The sequence below is a fragment of the Lissotriton vulgaris genome, chromosome 6, assembly GCF_964263255.1.
Source record: "Lissotriton vulgaris chromosome 6, aLisVul1.2, whole genome shotgun sequence".
NCBI classification, from domain to species: Eukaryota; Metazoa; Chordata; class Amphibia; order Caudata; family Salamandridae; genus Lissotriton; species Lissotriton vulgaris.
The window spans coordinates 255,629,647-255,654,516 of record NC_141694.1 but is presented as its reverse complement, the minus strand read 5'-3'; the positions used below and the strand labels follow the sequence as shown (position 1 = coordinate 255,654,516).

General features: G+C 43.2%; 1 protein-coding gene across 1 annotated transcript in view; it reads right to left on the bottom strand.

The window, feature by feature from the left end:
- The window catches only part of MATN3 (matrilin 3), a 170,987-nt gene that overhangs the window by 39,130 nt on the left and 106,987 nt on the right, over positions 1–24,870 (bottom strand). The window contains exon 4 of the mRNA XM_086926287.1: positions 4,054–4,156. Coding sequence (XP_086782413.1) covers positions 4,054–4,156 — 103 coding nt within the window. The remainder of the gene's footprint in view (positions 1–4,053; positions 4,157–24,870) is intronic.

Sequence of the window (24,870 nt, the reverse complement as noted above, 5' to 3'; positions counted from 1 at the left end):
AGTCTCCCAAAATGGCCACCAGAGACAAAAGAGCCCAAATGTAGCCCAAATATCACCCAGATGTAACCCAAGTATAGCCCAATGACAGAATGTCCCAGAGTGTTCTAAAGAACAACTAGAGCGCTAACAGTCCTACTTATTACAAAGGTATGGCACACCTGAAGCCATCTTGATTGGAATAAAGTGGTACCTCTTAAAACATTTAATTTAAAAAGGAACAAAATGAGGGGGTATATTTTGCCATATGAATTATGATTAGTGCTGCAGAAAGAAAAATTAGGGCACATTTTGAGTGACTTCTCAAATCCTCTTCAATTTCATTAAAAAATTCTGACATACAGTCTCCCAAGATGGCCACCAGAGACAAAAGAGCCTAAATGTAGCCCAAATATCACCCAGATGTACCCCAACTATAGCCCAATGACAGAATGTCCAAGAGTGTTCTAAAGAACAACTAGAGCGCTAACAGTCTTACTTATGACAAAAGTATGGCACACCAGAAGCCATCTTGATTGGAATGAAGTGGTAAGTCTGAAAACACTCAATTTAAAAAGGAACAACATGAGGGGGTTAATTTTGCCATAGTAAGTATGATTAGTGCTTCAGAAAGAAAAATTAGGGATCATTTTGAGTGACTTCTCAAATCCTCTTCTATTTCATTAAAAAAATTCTGACATGCAGACTGAAACATGCACTTTGAATACCAGCAGCAGACGTCCCTGGTGAGCAGTAGCTTTACTACAGTGATCTAATGTGCAACTAGAGTGCTAACATTCAGAATTTATGGCAAATGTTTGACACATCTGAATGCCTTCTTGATGGAACCAAAGTAAACAAGCATTGAAAATGCAATAGATCTCGCCCTCGTTTAAGTTAAAGCCATTCTGTTTGTAATGAGGTGGCTTTTTAGCTTTGCTTTTATTAGTGTTTTTTCAACTTTCATGTAAATAACATGCATCTGTATGCATATAAGTATATGTATGCATGCATTTATGTTTGTATTTATATAGATATACAGATGATATATGTTTATATATGTATGTATATATATATATTCACTGAAAAAACCATAGGTTATAGACCATATATAGTTAGGAATTAGCATTTACAAAACCTTGAAAATTCACTGAAAAAACCATAGGTTATAGACCATATATAGTTAGGAATTAGCATTTACAAAACCTTGAAAATTCACTGAAAAAACCATAGGTTATAGACCATATATAGTTAGGAATTCACATTTACAAAACCTTATTTTACTCACACAAAACCATTGAAATTCAATATATAGTTAGTTGCACTAACTATATATCGCGCACCCGCAATCCACTGCTGATGATGTCACATATTACATCATTCATGACATGGTCAATGACATCACTGATGACATCACTGATGACATCTCAAATGACATCACTGATGACATCACTGATGACAACATCCAGTGACTGTATGTTTCTGTAAAGTTAAAATATGTCTTACATATTGAAGAATCCACTATACAACGACAAAAACAGGCTTGTAGCTAATCGAACAAAATCAAAGGTAATTATATTCGGGCATTACCCAAGGAAAAAATCTTTAAAATGGAGGCTAGGCAACCTTGTACTGGAAACTACACAGCGTTACATCTATTTGGGCATCTGTTTTCAGGAATCAGGGCTCCCAAGTGCTCATCTTAAGTCAATCCAGGCCAAAGGTAAATCCATCACCTATGCCATCTGCAAGCTGCAAGCCTCCTTATACAGTCCGTCTACCACGGCCATCAATAGAGTACTTAAAGCTAAGCTCATGCCGGCACTCAACTACGCCCTTCAGGCATTCCCGGGTAAACTGAGCCATGAATTAGAAAAAATTAATTGCAGGGCATACAAGAGACTTTTCCATCTCCCAAGCTGCACTAGAAACATCCTCGTTCGCTTGGAGTTCTCACTCAACCAGCAAAACCTGGAAGAACTGGCCGCCTTAAGCAAATATTACTTTCTAACAACGGCGGCTCAGGAGAACACACTGAAGGCAGTCCTGAAATGCATTTTCAGAGAGCCAGGGAATCCTTGGTCTGCCGCCCTCGATGTGGCCAAGGCCCATCTCAATCTCGCCACGGACTCCTGGAACCCTGAATATGTTACATACTCTGCCATCAAAAACGTGATAAAAAAACAAGTGCGTGCACGGTCACGGGAATTGGACCTGGAATCCCTGAGGAGAAGAAAAGACCTGCATGAGACCCTGTGTTTACCGCACATCCTGCATACTCCTAAACAGCATCTGACGCAGGCAGTGGGAAGCGCAGCCCTTCACAAAATCTTGGCTTACAGATTACATCCTTTGCCCCTTAAAGAATTGTACCCGTGTGGCAAGGCCAGCCCAGGTGCACATGAATGCAGGCTCTGCAGCTATAAACGGGAGTCATTGGCACATCTTCTCTTCTGTTGCCCAGCCCTGCGGTTGCCCCGTAGTCTCTATCTTAGGCCGCTACTTAGATTTTCTGGGTTACGCTCTGCAAAGGATGGGATCTTTCATCTTTATTCCCTGTCCACGGTAATGCATATGGCCACCTTTGGGAAATTTATCTTCCAAGCACTGGATGAAGGATTTAGTAGGTGCATGACTGACTGTATGAGTGAGTGATTAAATGTGTCTCACTGAGTGCATGGGTTAGTGACTAAACTGTCTTAATTTGTGCATCATTATGTCTGTTGTTCTGTAAACTGTTGCATGTGTTGATAAGTAGCTATATGAGTAACTATATGGGTTATTGATTGGTTGCTCAAGTATTTGTATGGGAGACTGAGTGTGTGTGTGGGTGGCTGGGAGGTGTATGACTCTGTGCATAGATGTGTGAGCAGTTGATTCACTAGATGTATGGTTTCAAAAGTGCATGAGGAAACAGCTGTATGGGCGGTTGACTGTGTGCATGAGTGTATTGGTGAGTGAATGGATATCTCAGTGCTACATGTCAAAGTAAATACATATGTAAAACACAGTACATGTGAGAGTTGACATATATAAATAACTGTGCATAAGAGCCAGTGAATATGTGAGTGGCTGTATGGATCATTGTGAACTTGTATCAGGGATTGTATAAGAGAGTAAATATGTGTTAGTATATGTTTGAATAAGTAAAGTTTGTATAACTGTATAGTTGAGGAAATGGAGGTGTGATTGATTCTTTGCATGACTGACTAGGTGTGTGAGTAACTCCATGGATGAGTGACAGTCTGTGAGTGTCTGTTTACACTGATTGTATCTAAGGTTATATTAGAGTCTGAAGAGGTTCATCGTATTATCACATGAATGATATCATCAGTGATGTGATCAGTAATGTCAAATGAGATGTCATCAGTGATGTCATCAGAGATGTCATTTGAGATGTCATCAGTGATGTCATTTGAGATGTCATCAGTGATGTCACTGACCATGTCATGAATGATGTAATATGTGACATCATCAGCAGTGGATTGCGGGTGCGCGATATATAGTTAGTGCAACTAACTATATATTGAATTTCAATGGTTTTGTGTGAGTAAAATAAGGTTTTGTAAATGCGAATTCCTAACTATATATGGTCTATAACCTATGGTTTTTTCAGTGATATATATATATATATATATATATATATATATATATATATATATATATATATATATATATATATATATATATATATATATATATATATATATATATATATATATATATATACACACACACACACACACATGCACACACAAGCACATATATATTTGGTAAAGGCATATGCGGTGTAAAAACATGCGTCGTAATGGATGCGTGGCAACAGCATTATATTGTAATGCCTGTGTGATAAAAGGCTGTTCCTGCTGCTATTAGCACTGGAGTCATGTTTTACCACTGATATGATGTTTAGGAAATATGAGCTTTGAAGTTCATAATTTAGTATATTGTGCCCCACTCCGACTGATACACTGAGAATATAACTGTAAATGTTAAGTATCCTGGAGAACAAGATTTTCCAAATTGTAAGAAAAGATGCAGTGGGAGGGTGGGAGTTAAACCAGGCAAAGGATATGTTTTGAAGTTAGCATCAGGATGTAAGCGTCGACCTTCTGCTGAAATGCAACAAGAGCTTCACACTTGCAAGGGTCTTCAGTGCTAACAATACTCCTGGCCTCTTCTGACAAGAACAAAAAAAAAGATACAGCTATAATTTGAGGACATAAGACAATATAACATGTATACATACAGCATTCAACCAGTATAATTGTGCTAAGTGTGTTTCCTGTTACATAAGTGTGTATGAACATTTTTTTAAATTTTATTAACAGAGTTTTATATAGCGTGGACTTGACCCGGTATCGGGTATCAGAGCGCTTTACATAGCACCAGTTGCGTTACATGAGGACACATTCATCATTTTTGTTAGGCACGGGGAGATTAAGTGATTTGCCTAGTATCACAGAAGGTTCAGCGTTTTTTCCGAGACTCGAACCCAGTTCCCCGGATTCGAGATCGACCTCTCTAGCCGTTAGGCCAACTCCTAACATTTGGTTTAAAATTTCACGGCAAGATCAGAGGCTCACATTAAATGCCTGATTGGGTGGTATGACCTTGTGGATGCCCAAACCTTATGTTTTTACAAATACCAATCACACATTTTTGTATGCAAAACCTAATCGTAGTTCTATTGAGTAATGAAGCGGCCAACACTTAGACACAAACAAATCAGAATATATTTAGTGCTCTTACAATCTTGCAGGTTAATCAAATTCTAAAAAGGACAGGACGTGTAGGTTTTTAGAAAAATATAACAATGTATATTTATTTCAAAAGTCATTCGCAAAGTACAGGTAATTAAAAACAATTTGTACAATAACTGGGTTAAAAACAAAATAAAAATACAATGGTATGTACTTCAAGACAAAAATTCATTCATAAGAAATATCAACACTACAGTTTATTACAAGAACAGGGGTCGACGCGGCGTTTCGGTTTTTGGAGAAACGATTAAAAACCTTCTTCAGGACCAAGTTCTAAAAAGAAACATACAATTACTTTTTTTGCGTGTGATAAAAATCAGGTATATATACAAAACATTTTTTCTACAAGTTATTTTGACCTACAACATCTCCTGGCTATTATAGAGACAGAACATTTTGTTTCTATTCATGGTTGTCCGTAGCCTGTTTTACAAGACTTAAGTAAACATATTGGTATTTGTAAACACCATATTGATTACAAGGCGGGGCATATTACTAATGGGTATAAGAGATAGATATTAATATATCTCTCCAACAAAATTAGCAATGGTTGCATGAAGAAATTCCAATAAATTTAATATAACATGAAGCTCTAAGTTTTCATTGTTGATTATTCACTTAATTGTGGGTGGTTTTTATCCAAAATGAATATTTGGTAAAGTTAGATTACCTTAAATATCTAGAGCTCTCATCCCGATAAATCCGGGGAGACTGTCTTCCCAAGTATACTCTTTGGGTTTCAGCAGGACTGTATACTGCCTGGTCTGTAGGTGATTATAAATCCTGTAGAGGAGTGAAGGTAAACAAGGCCTGTGTTAAACTAGGCATACTATCTAGAATGAAGGGCTTGGTGGTGAATTGTAGCTACCTTAATATTTCTTTAAGGAAGTTGTCACAGTAGTAGTAGGAGCCACCGATATATGTTTTTCAGAAGGCTGAAAAATAATAGAATGTACTCAATCTCCATTTTTTAGATGTTAACTCAGTGTTCTAAAAACAGAGGGGGGCTGTGTTGTATTTATATAGTATTTAACTTACCCAGATATTTAATTCCTGGCTCCCCAAGTACGCACCATCCATTGAGTACATTCTATTATTTTTCAGCCTTCTGAAAAACATATATCGGTGGCTCCTACTACTACTGTGACAACTTCCTTAAAGAAATATTAAGGTAGCTACAATTCACCACCAAGCCCTTCATTCTAGATAGTATGCCTAGTTTAACACAGGCCTTGTTTACCTTCACTCCTCTACAGGATTTATAATCACCTACAGACCAGGCAGTATACAGTCCTGCTGAAACCCAAAGAGTATACTTGGGAAGACAGTCTCCCCGGATTTATCGGGATGAGAGCTCTAGATATTTAAGGTAATCTAACTTTACCAAATATTCATTTTGGATAAAAACCACCCACAATTAAGTGAATAATCAACAAGGAAAACTTAGAGCTTCATGTTATATTAAATTTATTGGAATTTCTTCATGCAACCATTGCTAATTTTGTTGGAGAGATATATTAATATCTATCTCTTATACCCATTAGTAATATGCCCCGCATTGTAATCAATATGGTGTTTACAAATACCAATATGTTTACTTAAGTCTTGTAAAACAGGCTACGGACAACCATGAATAGAAACAAAATGTTCTGTCTCTATAATAGCCAGGAGATGTTGTAGGTCAAAATAACTTGTAGAAAAAATGTTTTGTATATATACCTGATTTTTGTCACACGCAAAAAAAGTAATTGTATGTTTCTTTTTAGAACTTGGTCCTGAAGAAGGTTTTTAATCGTTTCTCCAAAAACCGAAACGCCGCGTCGACCCCTGTTCTTGTAATAAACTGTAGTGTTGATATTTCTTATGAATTAATTTTTGTCTTGAAGTACATACCATTGTATTTTTATTTTGTTTTTAACCCAGTTATTGTACAAATTGTTTTTAATTACCTGTACTTTGCGAATGACTTTTGAAATAAATATACATTGTTATATTTTTCTAAAAACCTACACGTCCTGTCCTTTTTAGAATTTGATTAACCTGCAAGATTGTAAGAGCACTAAATATATTCTGATTTGTTTGTGTCTAAGTGTTGGCCGCTTCATTACTCAATAGAACTACGATTAGGTTTTGCATACAAAAATGTGTGATTGGTATTTGTAAAAACATAAGGTTTGGGCATCCACAAGGTCATACCACCCAATCAGGGTTAACTGTGGGACCTCTGTGCTTGACTACTTATTCTCCCCTGTCCCAGAACTGACAGTTAAGGGGGCCTCCTTCATTTGTTACTTGGTTTACCCAGCTAGTTAGCTGAGGAGGTATTTCTTTTGTGACACTCATACATCACACATATTCCTATTATCGGGTTCCCGATACTATATTCCTCGTTCCATCTAGCCGTACAGTAGTAACATGGAAGGTTTCAAAGTACTTAGCTACACAGATGATCATTTTAATAAGATCATCCACGGGCCGCCTGTAAAAAACATCTCTGCAGTCTGCCTGGAGAAGCCAGACGAGGAACAATGGCGCGCCTTGTGGAATTTAAAAAAGAAGGTAGTTAGGGCTGAGTTACATGTGGAATTCCTAGTGGAATACTGCAAGAAAGGAGTGATTCCTAAAGGCCTCCAGGTGGTAAACGAGCCTGGGGTTTTCATAAATAATAGGAAATTTATAGAGAACTGGACACTGGTAGCCAACCGCTGTAGTCGGGATTGGATCCTCCTTATTATTGAGACCGCCCAAGAAGTACTTATAGTAGAACGTAAAGAGATCGAAGATCAAGAAGCCCAACTAAAGGGTAGTCCAGTACTACAAGAAGCAAAACAGAAACTAGAGGAAATAGAGAAAGACATATCAGGATACACTGACTACTTAACGAATAAAAAGAGCAATAAATTACGGAAAGACATATCAAATTACAACCCCGAACATGTCTATCCATATTTACAGAAGGATTTTTATGAAAGGAATAAAGAGAATCACCCACAACGTAAACCATGGCAGAACCCCCCCCGCAATTTTCAGAAAAGAAAAGTCAGGTTCTTTGATACTTCATATACCAGTTCCGAATCTGAGGGTGAACAACAAACTGAGAACAGAAACTTGAGAGATAGGGAAGCTGCAAATACCTCAAACCACACACTCCTTCCTTTTTTGGAACAGCGCCAACAGAACCAGGGCCAGACAAAGGGGAGAGGCAGAGGACGGGGGAACTACAACACGACACCGCAGTTCCTACGACGTCCCAACACACGCAGCCAGAAACAATGGGACTAGCCAACCATCATAAAGCCCCCATCATTAATCTTTCTAAAATCACACTCACTGCTCAACAAATCACACTGTTAGAAAAGGGTCTAGGCTACGCAATCTCTGCAAACATTGACAGATACTCGTTAGAGAGGGATCTCCAAAGCTTCTTTAGGAAGATCAGGCTAGCCATTTACTTTGAGGGGAAAGAAAAGCATCCCAGCCAAAATAAATCAGGGTTGAAGAACAAGTCAGTTTGGACTCCCAGTATCAATATGATACCGAAAGATATAGAAGCTTTCGAGCGGAGCGTGGACAAAAGCATAGACGACTTACTCAAACACAAGCACTGGATCAACCACAACCTCAGTAAAGATGAGTCACTAGCCCTTAAGTCCCTACAGAATGACACCGAGCTGACCATCAAACCAGCAGATAAGGGTGGTGGGATTGTAGTAATGGACACCTTTGACTACAACAATAGGATGTTGAATTTACTGAGCAATAAAGAACATTATAAGCCTGCAAACATGGAAGAATGGGCATCCCTCAAATCCCTTATCCTGAACCTCCTCCAGCAAGCCAAAGATGACGACATTATCTGTGATGAGGAATACTCTTTCCTTAGAAATCAGGATCCGGTCATCCCTGCCCTTTATGGACTTCCAAAAGTCCATAAAGACATCCAAAATCCTCCCATGAGGCCAATTGTTTCTAGCATTGGTTCGCTAACAGAACCGCTCAGTAAATATGTAGATGTTTTTCTACAACCACTTGTCACTAGCCAAAAAGCGTTCATTAAAGACACGGCGGACATTATCCATAGAATAGAAGGCCTAGAATTTGATCCAGAGTCCCAGCTTCTTGTCACATTAGACATAGAAGCACTTTATACTAATATTCCACAGAATGCAACAATAGAAGTAATTACATCAATGCTTAAGAGTGAAGACCGAGATCTTGAGGAACACGAAACCTTCATTATAGACTGCATATCTGTAGTATTAAGAAACAATTTGTTTTTGTTTAATAAACAACTTTATAGACAGATCAAGGGGACCAGCATGGGGGCCACCTGTGCCCCTAGTCTGGCCTGTCTGTACGTGTCAAACTTTGAAGAACAGCACATATACAACACGGTGTCACCCTTCTATGAGAACATATCTATGTGGTCACGCTACATAGATGATGTCTTTTTTATCTGGACGGGACCCATAGAAACACTGCGAGAATTTATTGCCTGGTTAAACCTCGGTGACCAAAATCTTAAGTTCACATCCCATATTGACAACCAAAGGACAGAGTTTCTAGACATCATCATCAAACATACCGATGGTATACTAACAGTAGAACTCTTCACAAAACCTACGGACAGGAACACGATGTTGCACCACAAAAGCAACCACCCCCCGAGCCAAATAAACAACATCCCATTTGGGCAGTTCCTAAGATTAAAGAGAAACTGCACCACAATGCATGACTTTGAAAAACATGCGGAGACTCTCAAAATTAAGTTTCTAGAGCGAGGGTATCCAAAAAGACTAATAAGGCAGTCATACAAACGTGCCAAATACTATAACCGCGACAATCTGTTCCTACCAAAGAACCAGGAAGAAGATACACCTCAACCAATTGCTTTTGTGACTAACTACAATGTAATCAGTAACAAATTGAAGAACATTATTAATAGGAACTGGCACCTCATCACAGACAAACAACACAACACACTGCCGAAACCACGTTTTTCTTATAGAAGGAATCATACAATCAAGAACAGTTTAGTTCACACATACAGGGAAAATAAAATGGCTTGCCAACCCTGTATCAACAATGCACCCCTACCTACAGGTACATTTCCCTGCTCAGGATGCAACAATTGTAAAGACATCATTCGTGGTGACATTGTTACTATCAAAGATTCCGTTATCAAACCTACAAGTTTCATGAATTGCCGCACCAAAAGTGTAGTATACCTTATCACCTGTCCATGTAACTTGATTTACATAGGAGAAACCTCTAGAGAAGTAAGGATCAGACTTAATGAACATAGGTCGGCCCTACGTACCAACAAAATAGGAGCTCCTCTCACTGAGCACTGGAAAACCGCCAAACACAAACTCACCGACCTGCGTTGGTGCTGTGTTGAACACGTAACCCTCAATACTAGAGGTGGCAACTTGACACAGAAAAGAAAAAGACGTGAACAATTCTACATGTCCAGATGCAATAGTGTCCGTATTGGTCTGAACAGCAGGGAAGACTGGGAGAGAATAGTCTGAAGAGACAAGGGTAGATAAGTACCAGACTAGCTAATAGCCTCCATCGGTAGTCGGCAATAATATACTCAAACATTCCACGAGTGGGCTGCAACAACACTCTTTATTGTGGACTAAAACCGATATGGGGTTTGTAATAACCAACACATCGACGTGTAGCCCTCCTCAATAGGCATTTATAAACACCTAAATTCCTCCAACAGGCTGTAACAATAAAAGCCTATGTTTTATTCTTGAATATCTTCCCCTCTATATATATCTTCCCCCCTCTATATGTCGACCCCTACACCATATTTGTTGACATCTATATGGTGTGTATAGCCTTAAAATAAACATATTACACTGCTTGTGCAAGAGAAATGGTAGCGCACATTTACTTATTTTATAATTTGCTACAAAACCCCTATGAGTGTATGTAATATTAGCTTAGACTAACGAGGAGTTTTACCTTCCGCAAAATAACATAGGAGGTCGATAAAATATAATAAAAAAACAACAGGTAAACACAGCGCGTAAACACAGCGCGTGGACACGTGACCACCTGAGAGCCAATCTAAATACAGATACCGGCAGCCCAATGGCAATCGCCGGTGTATAAGAGCGACATCAACGGCCTCTTCTCCTTACATATCACTTTACCACAGATCCCGGAAGGACCGTAGAAGTAGGAGCAGGGAGGCCGAATCCCGATTCACAGGTGAGCTTGCTAGAATTGACCTCGCCGTTTTTTAAGCGGAGCGGGAACCCTCGCGATCCCTTCACCTTTGCTTTTTAAACCCACGTGTACCAGTTAAAATACCCAATTACATAGGGTATAAACGGAGCAGGAACCCTCGCGATCCCTTTATTCTAGTGTTTTAAACCCTTGTGTATCTGTTCAAATACGCAAGTACACAGTGTACAAGCCATTCGACAGCCACCGGCCTCCTTGCTTAATAAACATGAATAGCGGGTTGGCGGGATATGGAATCCCTTGGGTCTTATTTACCATGCCTCTAGATATATACCGGGCATTTCGGTGCTATGAATGAAAGGAGCACGCTCGGTGCAGTGAATATAAAATTTAGAAAAACATACTTAAGAACGCCCAAAGGTCAGTTAAACCAGAAATAAGAAAATGAAGACATAACACATGCTTCCATAACGCTTAGTGCTTTAGGACAATGCACTAATAACAGATTCAATGTTAGTGTTGATATAGCTGCAGTTTCCATCAACTAAATACAACAGCTAAAATACGTCGATTTTGAGATCACTAAAAAGATGCAACTGCAGAACAAAGAGCAAGTAGGCAGTAGCAATTTACAAACTACTCTTCCCTCTTGTTCATTCACAGTGCAAGGAGTAGCGCATTTATATAAGGCAGCGCCTATAATCACAGCGCCATAAGGAAAGGATGGTGCGTACTTGGGGAGCCAGGAATTAAATATCTGGGTAAGTTAAATACTATATAAATACAACACAGCCCCCCTCTGTTTTTAGAACACTGAGTTAACATCTAAAAAATGGAGATTGAGTACATTCTATTATTTTTCAGCCTTCTGAAAAACATATATCGGTGGCTCCTACTACTACTGTGACAACTTCCTTAAAGAAATATTAAGGTAGCTACAATTCACCACCAAGCCCTTCATTCTAGATAGTATGCCTAGTTTAACACAGGCCTTGTTTACCTTCACTCCTCTACAGGATTTATAATCACCTACAGACCAGGCAGTATACAGTCCTGCTGAAACCCAAAGAGTATACTTGGGAAGACAGTCTCCCCGGATTTATCGGGATGAGAGCTCTAGATATTTAAGGTAATCTAACTTTACCAAATATTCATTTTGGATAAAAACCACCCACAATTAAGTGAATAATCAACAATGAAAACTTAGAGCTTCATGTTATATTAAATTTATTGGAATTTCTTCATGCAACCATTGCTAATTTTGTTGGAGAGATATATTAATATCTATCTCTTATACCCATTAGTAATATGCCCCGCATTGTAATCAATATGGTGTTTACAAATACCAATATGTTTACTTAAGTCTTGTAAAACAGGCTACGGACAACCATGAATAGAAACAAAATGTTCTGTCTCTATAATAGCCAGGAGATGTTGTAGGTCAAAATAACTTGTAGAAAAAATGTTTTGTATATATACCTGATTTTTGTCACACGCAAAAAAAGTAATTGTATGTTTCTTTTTAGAACTTGGTCCTGAAGAAGGTTTTTAATCGTTTCTCCAAAAACCGAAACGCCGCGTCGACCCCTGTTCTTGTAATAAACTGTAGTGTTGATATTTCTTATGAATGAATTTTTGTCTTGAAGTACATACCATTGTATTTTTATTTTGTTTTTAACCCAGTTATTGTACAAATTGTTTTTAATTACCTGTACTTTGCGAATGACTTTTGAAATAAATATACATTGTTATATTTTTCTAAAAACCTACACGTCCTGTCCTTTTTAGAATTTGATTAACCTGCAAGATTGTAAGAGCACTAAATATATTCTGATTTGTTTGTGTCTAAGTGTTGGCCGCTTCATTACTCAATAGAACTACGATTAGGTTTTGCATACAAAAATGTGTGATTGGTATTTGTAAAAACATAAGGTTTGGGCATCCACAAGGTCATACCACCCAATCAGGGTTAACTGTGGGACCTCCGTGCTTGACTACTTATTCTCCCCTGTCCCAGAACTGACAGTTAAGGGGGCCTCCTTCATTTGTTACTCACATTAAATGCCTACAAGCCACAAACTGGTTCTGGTTTCTTAGATTTATCACTGATCTCCAAGCTTGTTTTATTTTCCACCAAAAATATTATTTCTGTATTTGTTTTCCTCTCCTAATGCCCTTTTAGAAGAGAAATTTGATTTTTGTAAGTTCAAAAGTCTTTTTGTAGGGTAACCACTTCACGTCATGTCACTCAAGACGCTATTTCCAGTCTTGGACTTCTGTTACACAACTTAATGCATTCTGGGAGATGCAGTCTTCCTGAGGCCCCCATTAAACTAATTATACCAACACATTTGAGAGCAATGATTTTTAGATGAAACTTCTATAGCTGGAAACGATGTCCAGAATGACACAGAGTGAAGTAGCCACTCTACCTCTACATTCATAATCTTGGTGGATAAAATAGCAAGATTGGAGAGGAGTTGAAAAAATCCATAGTGCTTAGAAATTATATTTTATATACTTAGGGTGCTACTTTAGAAATTCTTGAGTATGGATGAATGTGAAAATGTATGCAGCCATGCCCATTTTAGGAATGGGTTGGGATATCTAGAATTTCAATACAAAGTGAAAACCATTATCTGGAGTTCCGTGATCTAATTAAGATATAATGTCAGACCTGGTACAATCTTTTGCTGGCTGATCTTTGTGGCTAAAAGATGAATCACATGATTCAAGGTCTTCCCTGTCTATGATTTTACCAGGGAAGAATTGTGAAACAAATTAAATCAAGGAAAAATTATTTTATGTAACAATCTAACCTAAAGATTTTCTCCATAATTTTTAAGGGCAATTAATTTCACCAAATCTTCTTTTATTTCTTTTTTAAAGACATTTTTATTGCAATTTGAGCAATTTTACATTCCAAACATGCAGGTATATCACATAACATATAACCAACTATGCTACACCGGTTGACATTTCAAATTATACTAGCATCACCGTTAGAAGTTCACCAAGAAATTAGAGATGCACAATCTTAAACTCTTTGTAAACGCTGATGTCAAAGTATAATTGAATCGTCACATGATGGAGTTCATCTTATAATCAGCAGAACAATCAGGTGCATCCCTCAGAATGTCCCCACCAGTGTCTCTATGGGTAGATTGGTGGAGCTGACAGCACTTCATCGGTCCTGGGCGGTCCCAAGGAATTGGTACCTCTACCCTGTGTATTCTACCATCCAACATTCCCCTTGTTTGCTTGTCTGACTCGGTATAGCCTCTTAGGCTATCTATCACAGCCGACTAACCAACACTTTTTATCTTGGACAGATGTAGTCTGGTCACGCAACGGAGATGCCAGGCTGAGTGGCCCAATATTAATAAAACTAGCTGGGGATAGTCAAACGAACAGATATGGCAGGCATCTGGAACATCCGGGACCATTATGTGCATGGGGCTAGGAGTCATTCACCAATGAGGTCCATTCACTAAAACTTCCAAATCCAAATAAGTGAATGACATTTTTCTCAGAGTTGTGAGTACACATTTATTTTTTCTCTAGAACCACAGTTGTTATCCTACCTTTTCTTTTCCCCTATTGCAGTATCTCCTCTTCCTAATCGGGGGAGACTCCAGAACCTTTCCTCCTCCGCTCCTATTTTGGTGCATCTTCCATACCCTTTTCCTGCTTTATCTCCTCTGCCCACTTTTCACCTCCTACATATAGTTGTGGCCTGAATTGCTTTATTCTCTGTCTATGCCTATTCCTTTAACCTCCTCCAGCTTTTGTGTCTATTTTATAAGGTGAAACTCCCTGAACTCCACTCATGGATGATTCTGTATCATGGTCTCCTGGTTTTTGCTTAAAGTTGTGACAGAAAAACAAAATAGACTACTTCGGCCCTAAACTTGTTTCTTATGTTTTTCAAAACAGAGGGCCTAATTAGGATGTCGGTCACAAAGCCTCTGACTGCAGGTTGGAGGCTTTCCGACCGACACCCTTGGTTTGACTTCCGACCGATGTATTACGATTACCGCGGTCGGAAGTCAAATGGCCAGTCATTCTGGCTGGTATCCAATGGGCTCACGGAATCTGTCAGCTAATCCAAAACCGCAACATAATCCCTTATGGACGGCATTTCTGCTGTTGGGATTATGATGTCGGTTTCAGGCAGGCTTTCCATGTCGAGCTTTCTGACATGGATAGTCTGTCGGAAAATTACTTAGGGGCCCCTAGCAGGCCCTCCATCCCTCAGCAGCCTCCGGTTGGGGCGCTGGAGGGCACCTACTGTGTCCCCCTGTAAATCCCTGCACAGTGTGCCAGGCACCTTGAGGTGCCTGTCACACAGTGCAAGGATTCACAAAAACTCCAATTTCTCTGTGGGAGCTTGTGCTGCTGCTGCTGGTTTCCGACCACAGCACAAACCCACATAGTAATAGGGGTTGCGGAACCGCCAATTTATGGTTGGTCGGCTCTCACACCGAGATAGTGTTGGGCGGACGTAATAGACCTCATAGTGTTTAAGGAAAAAAGTTACACAGACTTTCTGTTCCTTATTTTTACATCTCACCCCAAGCAAGTTTAGCTGGGCGTTGCATGAGCTGTTGACTTCAGTACATCAAAAAGAAGTATGAAGATGTATAGATAGAGAGTAGACTTTGGGAGAGCTCTCTTCAACCATTGGCTTTGATATATTTGTCATGATTTGCAAGGGCTCACCATCAAGGCCGTGACATGATAAAGATGGCTACAAGGTCTAGTATGTGTTTCATGTTTATAGATTTGTAAAACGCAGGGCTGCCCGAAGGCTTCCCAGCTTTCCAATTAGAGTTTTGTGATGAGCTAATGTAGTTAGTTATGATAAACTTGAGATGCAACGTGACATGTTGCTTGAAACTGAGAACCATGTATGCTCCTAGGATGATTAAGCATGTCATTACATAAACACAGAGTGTTACTCACTAATCGTCCCTGACAATTCATTTGTTTTCCATTGTTATCTTCATAACATGCTAGTGGATTTATAACCTTTTTTGTTCACAGTGTTTAGGCACGCTTTCCTAATGATTGAACAAAAATACTGACCCTTTGTCAAAAGAATCTACTTTGCAAAATTTTGCTGTGTATGCCCTTTAAGATCAACTTTCACTGCAAACCTCATCTTCTGTCAAGATTTCATAAAACTCTTCTTTGAGTGTTCAACTTAAGTCTACTAATTAAGTCTTTTCACAAAAGGCCTTTTAATTTTATTTTTAGAGACCTTTTTATTGTGGTTTCATATCCAACATTACAATATATTGTATGCCCTTTTACACTGCCACATACCCTTACAGAGTTTGTGAATTATATTGACAGTCTCAACAGTGCTATATCTGTGTCTTCTCATATATGGATCTTAACAGAGAAAAATAAAACAATCCCCTCCGCCCCGCCCATAACATGTAGTTCCCTCCACCTGTAGTGTCCAACTCGTACTAGATGGGGTAAACCTTAGCGTTCTGCATGATATAGTGTCCATGATTAATGATAATAGGTTGAGTGTTTATATGCCCGGGATGGGAGTGCAGGTGTATTTGGGAATGATGGGTGCAGTCTGGAGTAGTTAAAGAATAGTGGTTCAAGGGGGGGGGGGGCGCTAGAGGGCGCACACACGGAATGGCCGCCTAGCTGAGAGGCTCCTGTTCCCTGGAACATTAATCCTGTAACTATCCTATGCCACTGGAGAGAAGTGTCTCATCAAACCTGCTCATTCGACGCAGGAGGAGACCCTCTACAATCGACCCGAGCCTTGGACTCCTGGCGGCTCCTGTTGCAGAGAAATTGCTGACTTGACCGGCGGAGCCCTCGGAGCTCTAGAGGTGCGGAGATCGGCCGCGGGCCGGAACTCGAGGCCGGTGCTTGTCACAAGGCGGTGGGCCCCTCCTGCTTGTTTGCCTGCGGTGCCCGGGGCGGGCCTGTCGTATGGCCCAATTATCGAACCATGGCTCGGCATCTGTGATTGCGCTACCTACCTGCCTCCTGTGCCCGCTGGGTTTCCACTTCGGCCATCCACCTGCTGCAGCCTGAATGACCGGACAAGGAGAGCGCCGCTGGATGCTGTGAGGTGCGCATTAAGGTACGGCCATCGGACGAGGGGGCCGAGGCTATCAACCCGACCCCTGTTGCTTTTGTGGGAAGGCGGGCGCCTGCTCGAGATATCGATATTATCACAGCGGTCGGACGGAGAGTGAAGGACGGCACCTACCGCTGCTTTCGACCGTGTGCTGACGCTCTGCCAGGGGGCGGGTGAGTTTGCTTCTGCTGCGTTCGCCGCCCTGATGCCCACCGCGCCTCTTTAGAGGTGCACATCTAATACAAGCCCACCCAGCATCTCCATTAGCATTAATGACTGTTGGCAGGTGAAGGAGCAGGGGAGACGACGCTAGGTGCTGTTTTTGACCTGGTGAAACACCACCGATTTGCTACCTGGGTCTACGGCCTCATTGAGCACATCCCTGCACTGTAGAGGGGTCGGAGCCCTCCGCGGACTATTCAGCATTTTGCCGCCGGTATCCACAGCCGTACACCATCTAGTTGGAAGTGCTGCTTGTGCATGCCTCCGCTTATTGCGTGCTGTCTGAGTGGAGCTTGTGCCGGATTCCGAGGGGACCATTGCTAATGATACCTTGTGAATAGCCCTGTTCACTGTCGCTGTCCAGCCACTTACTGACGGATTGGACATCTTGCAGTGTTTCTCTGTCCTGAATTGAGTTTTTCCCAACGATCAGAGACACCAAGCGGTGTGCAGGCAGGGTATCCGGCGCGGGGTGTGCCACTTCTCAACGCGACGTTCCGCCTGGCTCAGAGGGGCTTACACTAGCTTCGGTGGGCCTGGCGACAGAGGGAGGCGAAGGGCGCGGGGTCATGATGGTGCGCCCCGAGAATCGCCAGACGAAGATCAACTTCGACAGCGCAAAAAGAGGGACGAGGACGAATCCTGCCGAGCCGGGGCCCAGTGATGTGGCACCGACCACGACTGCATCTCCCTCTAAGGACCTAGACTTGCATCATTTGTTTCAGGTAATGAGGCAGGGCTTTGCCACAGTGGTGGAGAAGGCGGACAGGATGTCCTCCAGGATGGACGCTCTGGTACATAAGGTGGACCAGCATGAGGAGCGGATCACGACAACGGAACAACGAATCTCCGATAATGATGACGTCACAGCATCCCATACTGCACAGCTTGCCCGCATGGATAATCTTTTGCGAATCATAGCAGCCAAGAACGAGGACTTGGAAGCCCGTAGTCGACGCAATAACATACGCGTCACGGGAATTCCGGAGTCCACAGACACTGGCAGGATGGAATTATACGTGGAGAAGCTCCTCAGGGGATCGGTGGGAGAAGATGCATTCTCACCCCAATTCATCGTCGAGAGGGCACATAGATCACTGGCCCCCATCCCCAAGCCCGGCATGCCGCCTAGGCCGATCATCGCTCGCTTATTGAATTATTGCGACTGCGATGTGGCATTGAGAGCAGTGCGGACTCAGCTAAACCTGCACTATAATGGAGTTGCATTCTCCATCTACCCTGACTTCACTCCTATGGTTCAGGAGGAAAGACGCAAATTCATAGCGGTAAAAAAGAAATTGCGGGAAGCCCAACTAGAATACACCTTGCTCTACCCGGCAAAGCTACGGGTGACACACCAGGGAAAACATCGCTTTTTTACGAATCCGCAAAAGGCAGAAGACTACTTGAAATCGATTCGCAAGACACAGACAAATGACCGGGATGCCGAGGCAAACCCTGAGGATGACCCGTCCTCGGCTGCTGACAAACACTGACCGGATATAGCCAATATGATCGGAACTGCTGTAATGTTGCACTATTGGGCTCTGTCTTTGGTGCGCGATCCCGGACTGCAAGAATGAGACTGCATATCCTCTTCAGTGGTAATGTATTCCAAGGACCACAATCCCTGCTCTGGCCTCCACCAAGGGTGGTACAGTTCTGGAAGCTAACGGAGGGAGACGTGGCTGTGCGCCCTTGATGTTGTTTCCCTCACGGGTATACCCCATTCATGTTACTAAGTTGTGGAAGTTGTGGGGGGGTAGAGGTGGGAGGGGCAGCTGCTGGCATGATTGGGATGCAGTAGTGGGTGGGGGGCTGAGTTCTTTTGGGGTGGGAAGTTTACTGCATGATATGGACAGCAGAGCATCAGAATTTCATGACAATACGTGTCACTTGAACGGGGAAGGTATTACTGCATTCGCAGGGGTGAGTTTCAAAATGTGCTTTGTCGTAACCTATGGCTGATATAAGAACTGATGCACAATTGAACTGTATGTCGTGGAATATTAGAGGGCTTAATAATGCAAAAAAATGTCGAAATGTGATTGCCTATCTAGACCGCCAACAAGTCCACATTGCTATGTTACAGGAAACCCACTTGCCTCCGCATACACAAGATGTCTTTGCTGGTAAATGGGCTGGTACCCGAGTGTTTTCCTCTTACTCTACCTATGCAAGGGGTGTTGCTATCCTCATTAGACGCACTGTACCATTTCAGAAGTGCGGGGAATTAATAGATAAGGAGGGATGCTTCGCTCTGTTGTGGGGGCGATTGGGTCGTGACACTGTCACCTTAGTTAATTGCTATGCACCTAACATTGATATGCCCTCTTTTTTCACTATGCTCTGGGGTAAAATTGTGGACGTAGGGTCCCGACACATTATTTGGGGGGGGGGGGGACTTTAACTTGGCTCTGCAGCCGTACCTCGATAGAGCAGATGGGGCAGCGCATTACAAGCCCAGATCCAGGGAAACACTGGGGGATGTGATCTTGGAGGGCGGATTGGTAGACGTATGGAGATGTTTACATTCCTCCCGCAGAGAGGGAACACATTTCACCTCACAGACAGGCACATGGGCACGGCTGGACTACTTCTTTATGACCAGGGAGACATCAACAGGGGTGGAGAAGGTGCAACACTTACCAAGGACATATTCCGACCACAGCCCTGTCTTGTTACACATGCGAATACCTGGCTGGGACACCCCTAGGCCACGATGGAGGTTGCAGCCCACAGCCCTACTAGACACTCTGTTTTGCACTGAACTCAGGGAGGAAATTGCTGCTTTCTTTCCTAGAAACAAGGGGTCTGTTGATTCAGTTAAATACATCTGGGAGGCATTCAAAGTAACGATCAGTAGATATTGCATATCCAAAAGTTTCAAGGTCCTGCGCGACATTCAACGCACTATTCACAACCTTGAAGGTGAGCTAAAGGCCTTAGAAGTCCAAATGGTGGTGGAAGGCAGTGCTGCCATCCACGCGGAGTTCAGGGATAAGCTGACAAAGTACGAGGAGGAAGCCAACAGGGAAGCAAAATTTAGGGGGAAGCACTGGCACGCTAGGAAGTACTGTGAAGGGTACAGACCTGGTAAGGCACTAGCGGTGACGACACGCACCCGCATGACCACAACACGATTTTGGAACTCACGAGCGACCAGGGACACACAGTCAGAGACTCAGACGAGCTACTCACTGCCTTTGTTTCTCATTATCATACGCTTTATACCACAGCTACAACCACTGATGTACCGTACGGTGACTTCTTGAATGACGTAGCTCTCTGCTGGCTCAGCGACGGCGATAGAGCCTTCCTGGCTGCTCCTTTTGAAATAGACGAAATCCGTGAAGCCATCATGTCTCTCAGAAACGGGAAGGCACCCGGGCTGGACGGGATTCCGGCCGAATTTTATAAAACGTACATCGATATCATGGCCCCTGTTCTTCGAGAGGTCTTCGAGGAATCGCTCGCTGTCGGTGTCCTCCCCTTCTCCATGCGTGAGGTTGTTATCACCTCACTTCTGAAACCTGGCAAAAATCGCGGCTCCTGCGACTCCTATCACCCACTTTCCCTTCTGAATTGCGATGTTAAAATACTTGCGAAGGTATTGGCAACTAGATTGTCCCTCTTAATGACCAGAATTGTTTTACCTGACCAGTCTGGCTTTGTCTCGGGTCGTTCCACCTCTCATAATTTGCGTACTCTGTTCTCCCTACTTCGCACGGTGCACCCTGACCTTCCAGTTGCTGCGGTTTTCCTCGATGCCACCAAGGCATTCGACTCAGTCGAATGGCCGTACCTGTTTACTGTACTGGCACGCATGGGATTTCCCAAGCTGTTCATTTCCTGGGTCCAACTGCTCTATACCCAACTGACGGCAAAGGTCCTCATCAACGGTCGCCTCTCACACTCCATTGCCGTCACCAGAGGTACCCGCCAGAGGTGCCGTTGTCCCCACTCCTATTCACGATTGCGGTCGAGCCTCTTGCCTGTAGACTCTGGCAGTTGCATCGTGAAGTCGCGATACGATGTTTTCAGCGCCAGATCGATGTGTCCCTATACGCTGATGACATGACACTTTTTGTTAAACACCCAGCCCTAAACCTCAATCCCTTACTAAGAGAGTTTTTTCTATTCAGCAGGATGTCTGGTGTGCACATAAATTGGGCCAAGTCGCAATTCTATCCACTCACGGGTGCGGTTGTCGACCTTCCCCTCGATTACCCCCTTGAATGGTGTAGGTCGGACCTGCGATACCTCGGGATACAGATTTCACTCGACAAAGATGAAACCATACGCTCCAACTACGGAGTGGCAATCACGAAACTCACTGCATCGGTAGACCGCTGGATCGCCCTGCCGCTCTCCATGGCGGGTAGAGCGTCCCTTATCAAAATGATAGTCCTACCACGGTTTCTTTACCTCTTCCTTAATATCCCTTATTATCCAGGTGCCTTCTTCTTTAAAACGTTAAAGTCGGAGCTGTGTCGACTGTTCTGGGGGGGAAAGAGCCCAAGGCTAAAATGGACCACATTGACACAGCCATATGACAGAGGAGGCTTCGATGTCTCTGACTTCGAGGCTTATTATCTGTGTGCGCAGGCGCATTATGCGTATCATTGGATAGTTCCTACTCCCTTCATGCCACAACTGGCAGTAGAGGACAGGATTGTTGATCCCCTCCCGCTCAATGGACTCCTCCATTGTCCTGAAACATCTATGACGACTCCGCTTGCCTCCGTATCATGCACTCTAGACGCCAGGCGTCGCATTGCTAAGAGACTGTCTTGCGGACTACTCTACTCCTCTCGGCTAACATTGTCATATCTAAATGTAAATGTACATGTATTTATATAGCGCAAATCACCGACCCGGTATCTAAGCGCTTGCTTAGGGAACCCGTCCTGGTATTCCCCTGTGAGATAACCCCGGCAGGGTATCCACAAGGTGAAAGCCAGGCATCCCACCGCGAGGGGCCGTTGTGGAGATTAAGCAAGCTATTGCCCAGAGACGCAGAGTGTGAACCCATGAATCGAGTAGGCACCGGAGCGAGAATTGTCGAGTCCGTGGACATTTTAGGACTCAAGACCCCGCCGAGCCGGGAATTGAACTCTGGCCTCTGCTTCCAGGTCTGCCTCCTCTAACCAGTGAGCCACACTTCTCCACTCACCCTAACCTGGCGCTTCTGCAGGAATGTGGCTTCCAATTGCTCTGTGAACGCGTGCATGTCACCTGTTGCAGATGGTCAGTTCAAAACCGCAGAGTTGTTCTTCGCCTCTCATGCCCGTACTCCACTGGCCGTCTTTTACTATCTGCGCCTACGCCAAGGAATGAAGGAAATCCTGCCTGATTTCCCCAGTGAACCTGAAAACTCATGTCCACTACATTTCATGTTATGCTCACAGGATGGTTCACACCTGGTGTCTGGTCTGTATCGTCATCTTAGGTAGACTGGTCCGGCATCTGAGGTCAGGGCTCGACTGCACTGGGACACCGACCTGGCAGTCGAACTCAGTGTTGAGAAGTGGCAGTATTGCTGCACCCTCACGGCCCAAATATCGGGCAGCAGTAGACTTAAGATAATACACTACAAGTTCCTACAACGTCTGTACTACACCCCAGTTAAGAAGCATAGGTTCCGACTGACTGATGATGACAGATGTGAGCGCTGCCGCGCGGAACATGCAGGGTTCCTGCATCTTGCTTGGGAATGCCCCCCTGTTCGCCTTTACTGGCAACAGGTGCACAACGCCCTGGTATCTATGACAGGTGAACCCATACTTATCGATCCGTTACTTATGCTCCTTAGGTACATGCCGCACATCCCTAAAACCTGCAGGAAATTCTTAGATATTGCACTGCTCCTGGCAAATCGGCGAGTAGCATGTCGCTGGGGCCGAGGCAGAGCCCCTAAATTCAAGGAATGGTTAGCAGACGTGACTTATAGCCAGGAGCAACACATAACCTTCACTGAGCTAATTCCTATTAAAAGTCAGCCTAAAGACATTTGGGGACCTTTGGTCGGCTACCTACTAGCACAGACAGATGAGGAAGATAACCCGGAGGGGGATGGCGCCTGTACTCCCACTGGCATCTGAGGGGTATGCGGCCTCGCCCGCCAACGCATGCACCACTGACACCATTCAGACCTGGTTCATCAGCCCCATGCATTAGTCAATGTCCCACCGGATAGCATAGTCCGCCGATGCCCTCTGCCAGATCACATTACACTTGAAGGTACTCCTGTTGTGCCCCCCCCCCCATCATATAGGTCTCTAGAGTTCAATCCATGATGTACATGTTTCTCCTTTGACAATGTTCTGTATCACCGTACACTGTGCTCACCTTAACCACGGAATGTTATTGTTAATTATGATAGAGAACTGCAGTATACTATCACTGTTATTATTTGCCTTTGTGACGTCAATGCCTCAATGATCCAATTCCATGTATGTTTTTTTATGTTTACTGTGTTGAAAAGCCAATAAACAGATTTAACAAAAAAAAACAAAAGAATAGTGGTTCAAGTGTGGCCCAAACGGTCCCAAAACAAGGGGGGTCACCCAAAGAGGGGCACTGTTTTTTTCTAAAAAGTGAAATCAATTCATTGGGGAGCAAGAGACAAAGTACGTAGAGGGTCATGTAGGTCAAAAGAGGACAGATATTTAATTAAACAAATTCAATTTTAGAGTGCTCACATAATACGAAAGTGTGGTCTGAAATAGTGATTGTGGATTTAAAAAGGCATCGCATTGACAACAATATAGTAGTTGAACTCCATAAATGATTTTACAAGTTATGAGGAATTCATGTTGTGGGGTGGTCGACGGCGTTTCAAACCCAATTATTGGGGTTCATCTTCAGAACAATGGTGAGCAAGTTGGTATGAAATTAAAACTGCCCTTTAAAGATACAGTGTAGTTCCTAGAAGCAGTGCTCTAAGCAGAGTTCAACTACTATATTAGGTGGATGTGGAGGGTGTTCCAGGTCTTGGTGGCGAGGTGGGAGAACGATCTGCCACCAGAGGTCGCTCTTTGGAAGCAGGGGACTGTGGCGAAGGTACGTTGGTCCGGTGTTGTGGAGTGCCTTGTGAGTGTGGGTGAGGAGCTTGAAGGTTATCCTCTTGTTGACGGGGAGCCAGTGAAGGTCTCTCAGGTGGGGTGTGATGTTGCTGCAGCGAGGGATGTCGATGATCAGACATGCAGAGGCGTTCTGGATGCGTTGGGAGCCTTCTCCGGAGTTTGGCTGAGGCTCTTGCGTAGAGGGCATTTCCGTAGTCCAACCTGCTGCTGACGAGGGCCTGGGTGACCGTTTTTCTCGTTTCAGTGGGGATCCACTTGTAGATCCTGCGGAGCATGCGGAGGGTGTTGAAGCAGGAGGAGAAGACAGCGTTGACTTGTTTAGTCATGGAGAGGGTGGAGTCGAGGATGACCCCTAGCTTGCCTGCTTGGTCGGTGGGTGTTGGAGCGGTTCCTAGTGCGGTTGGCCACTAGGAGTCATCCCAGGCCGAAGGGGTGGATCCGAGGAGGAGGACCTCCGTCTTGTCCGAGTTCAGCTTCAGTCGGCTGTTCCTCATCCATTCAG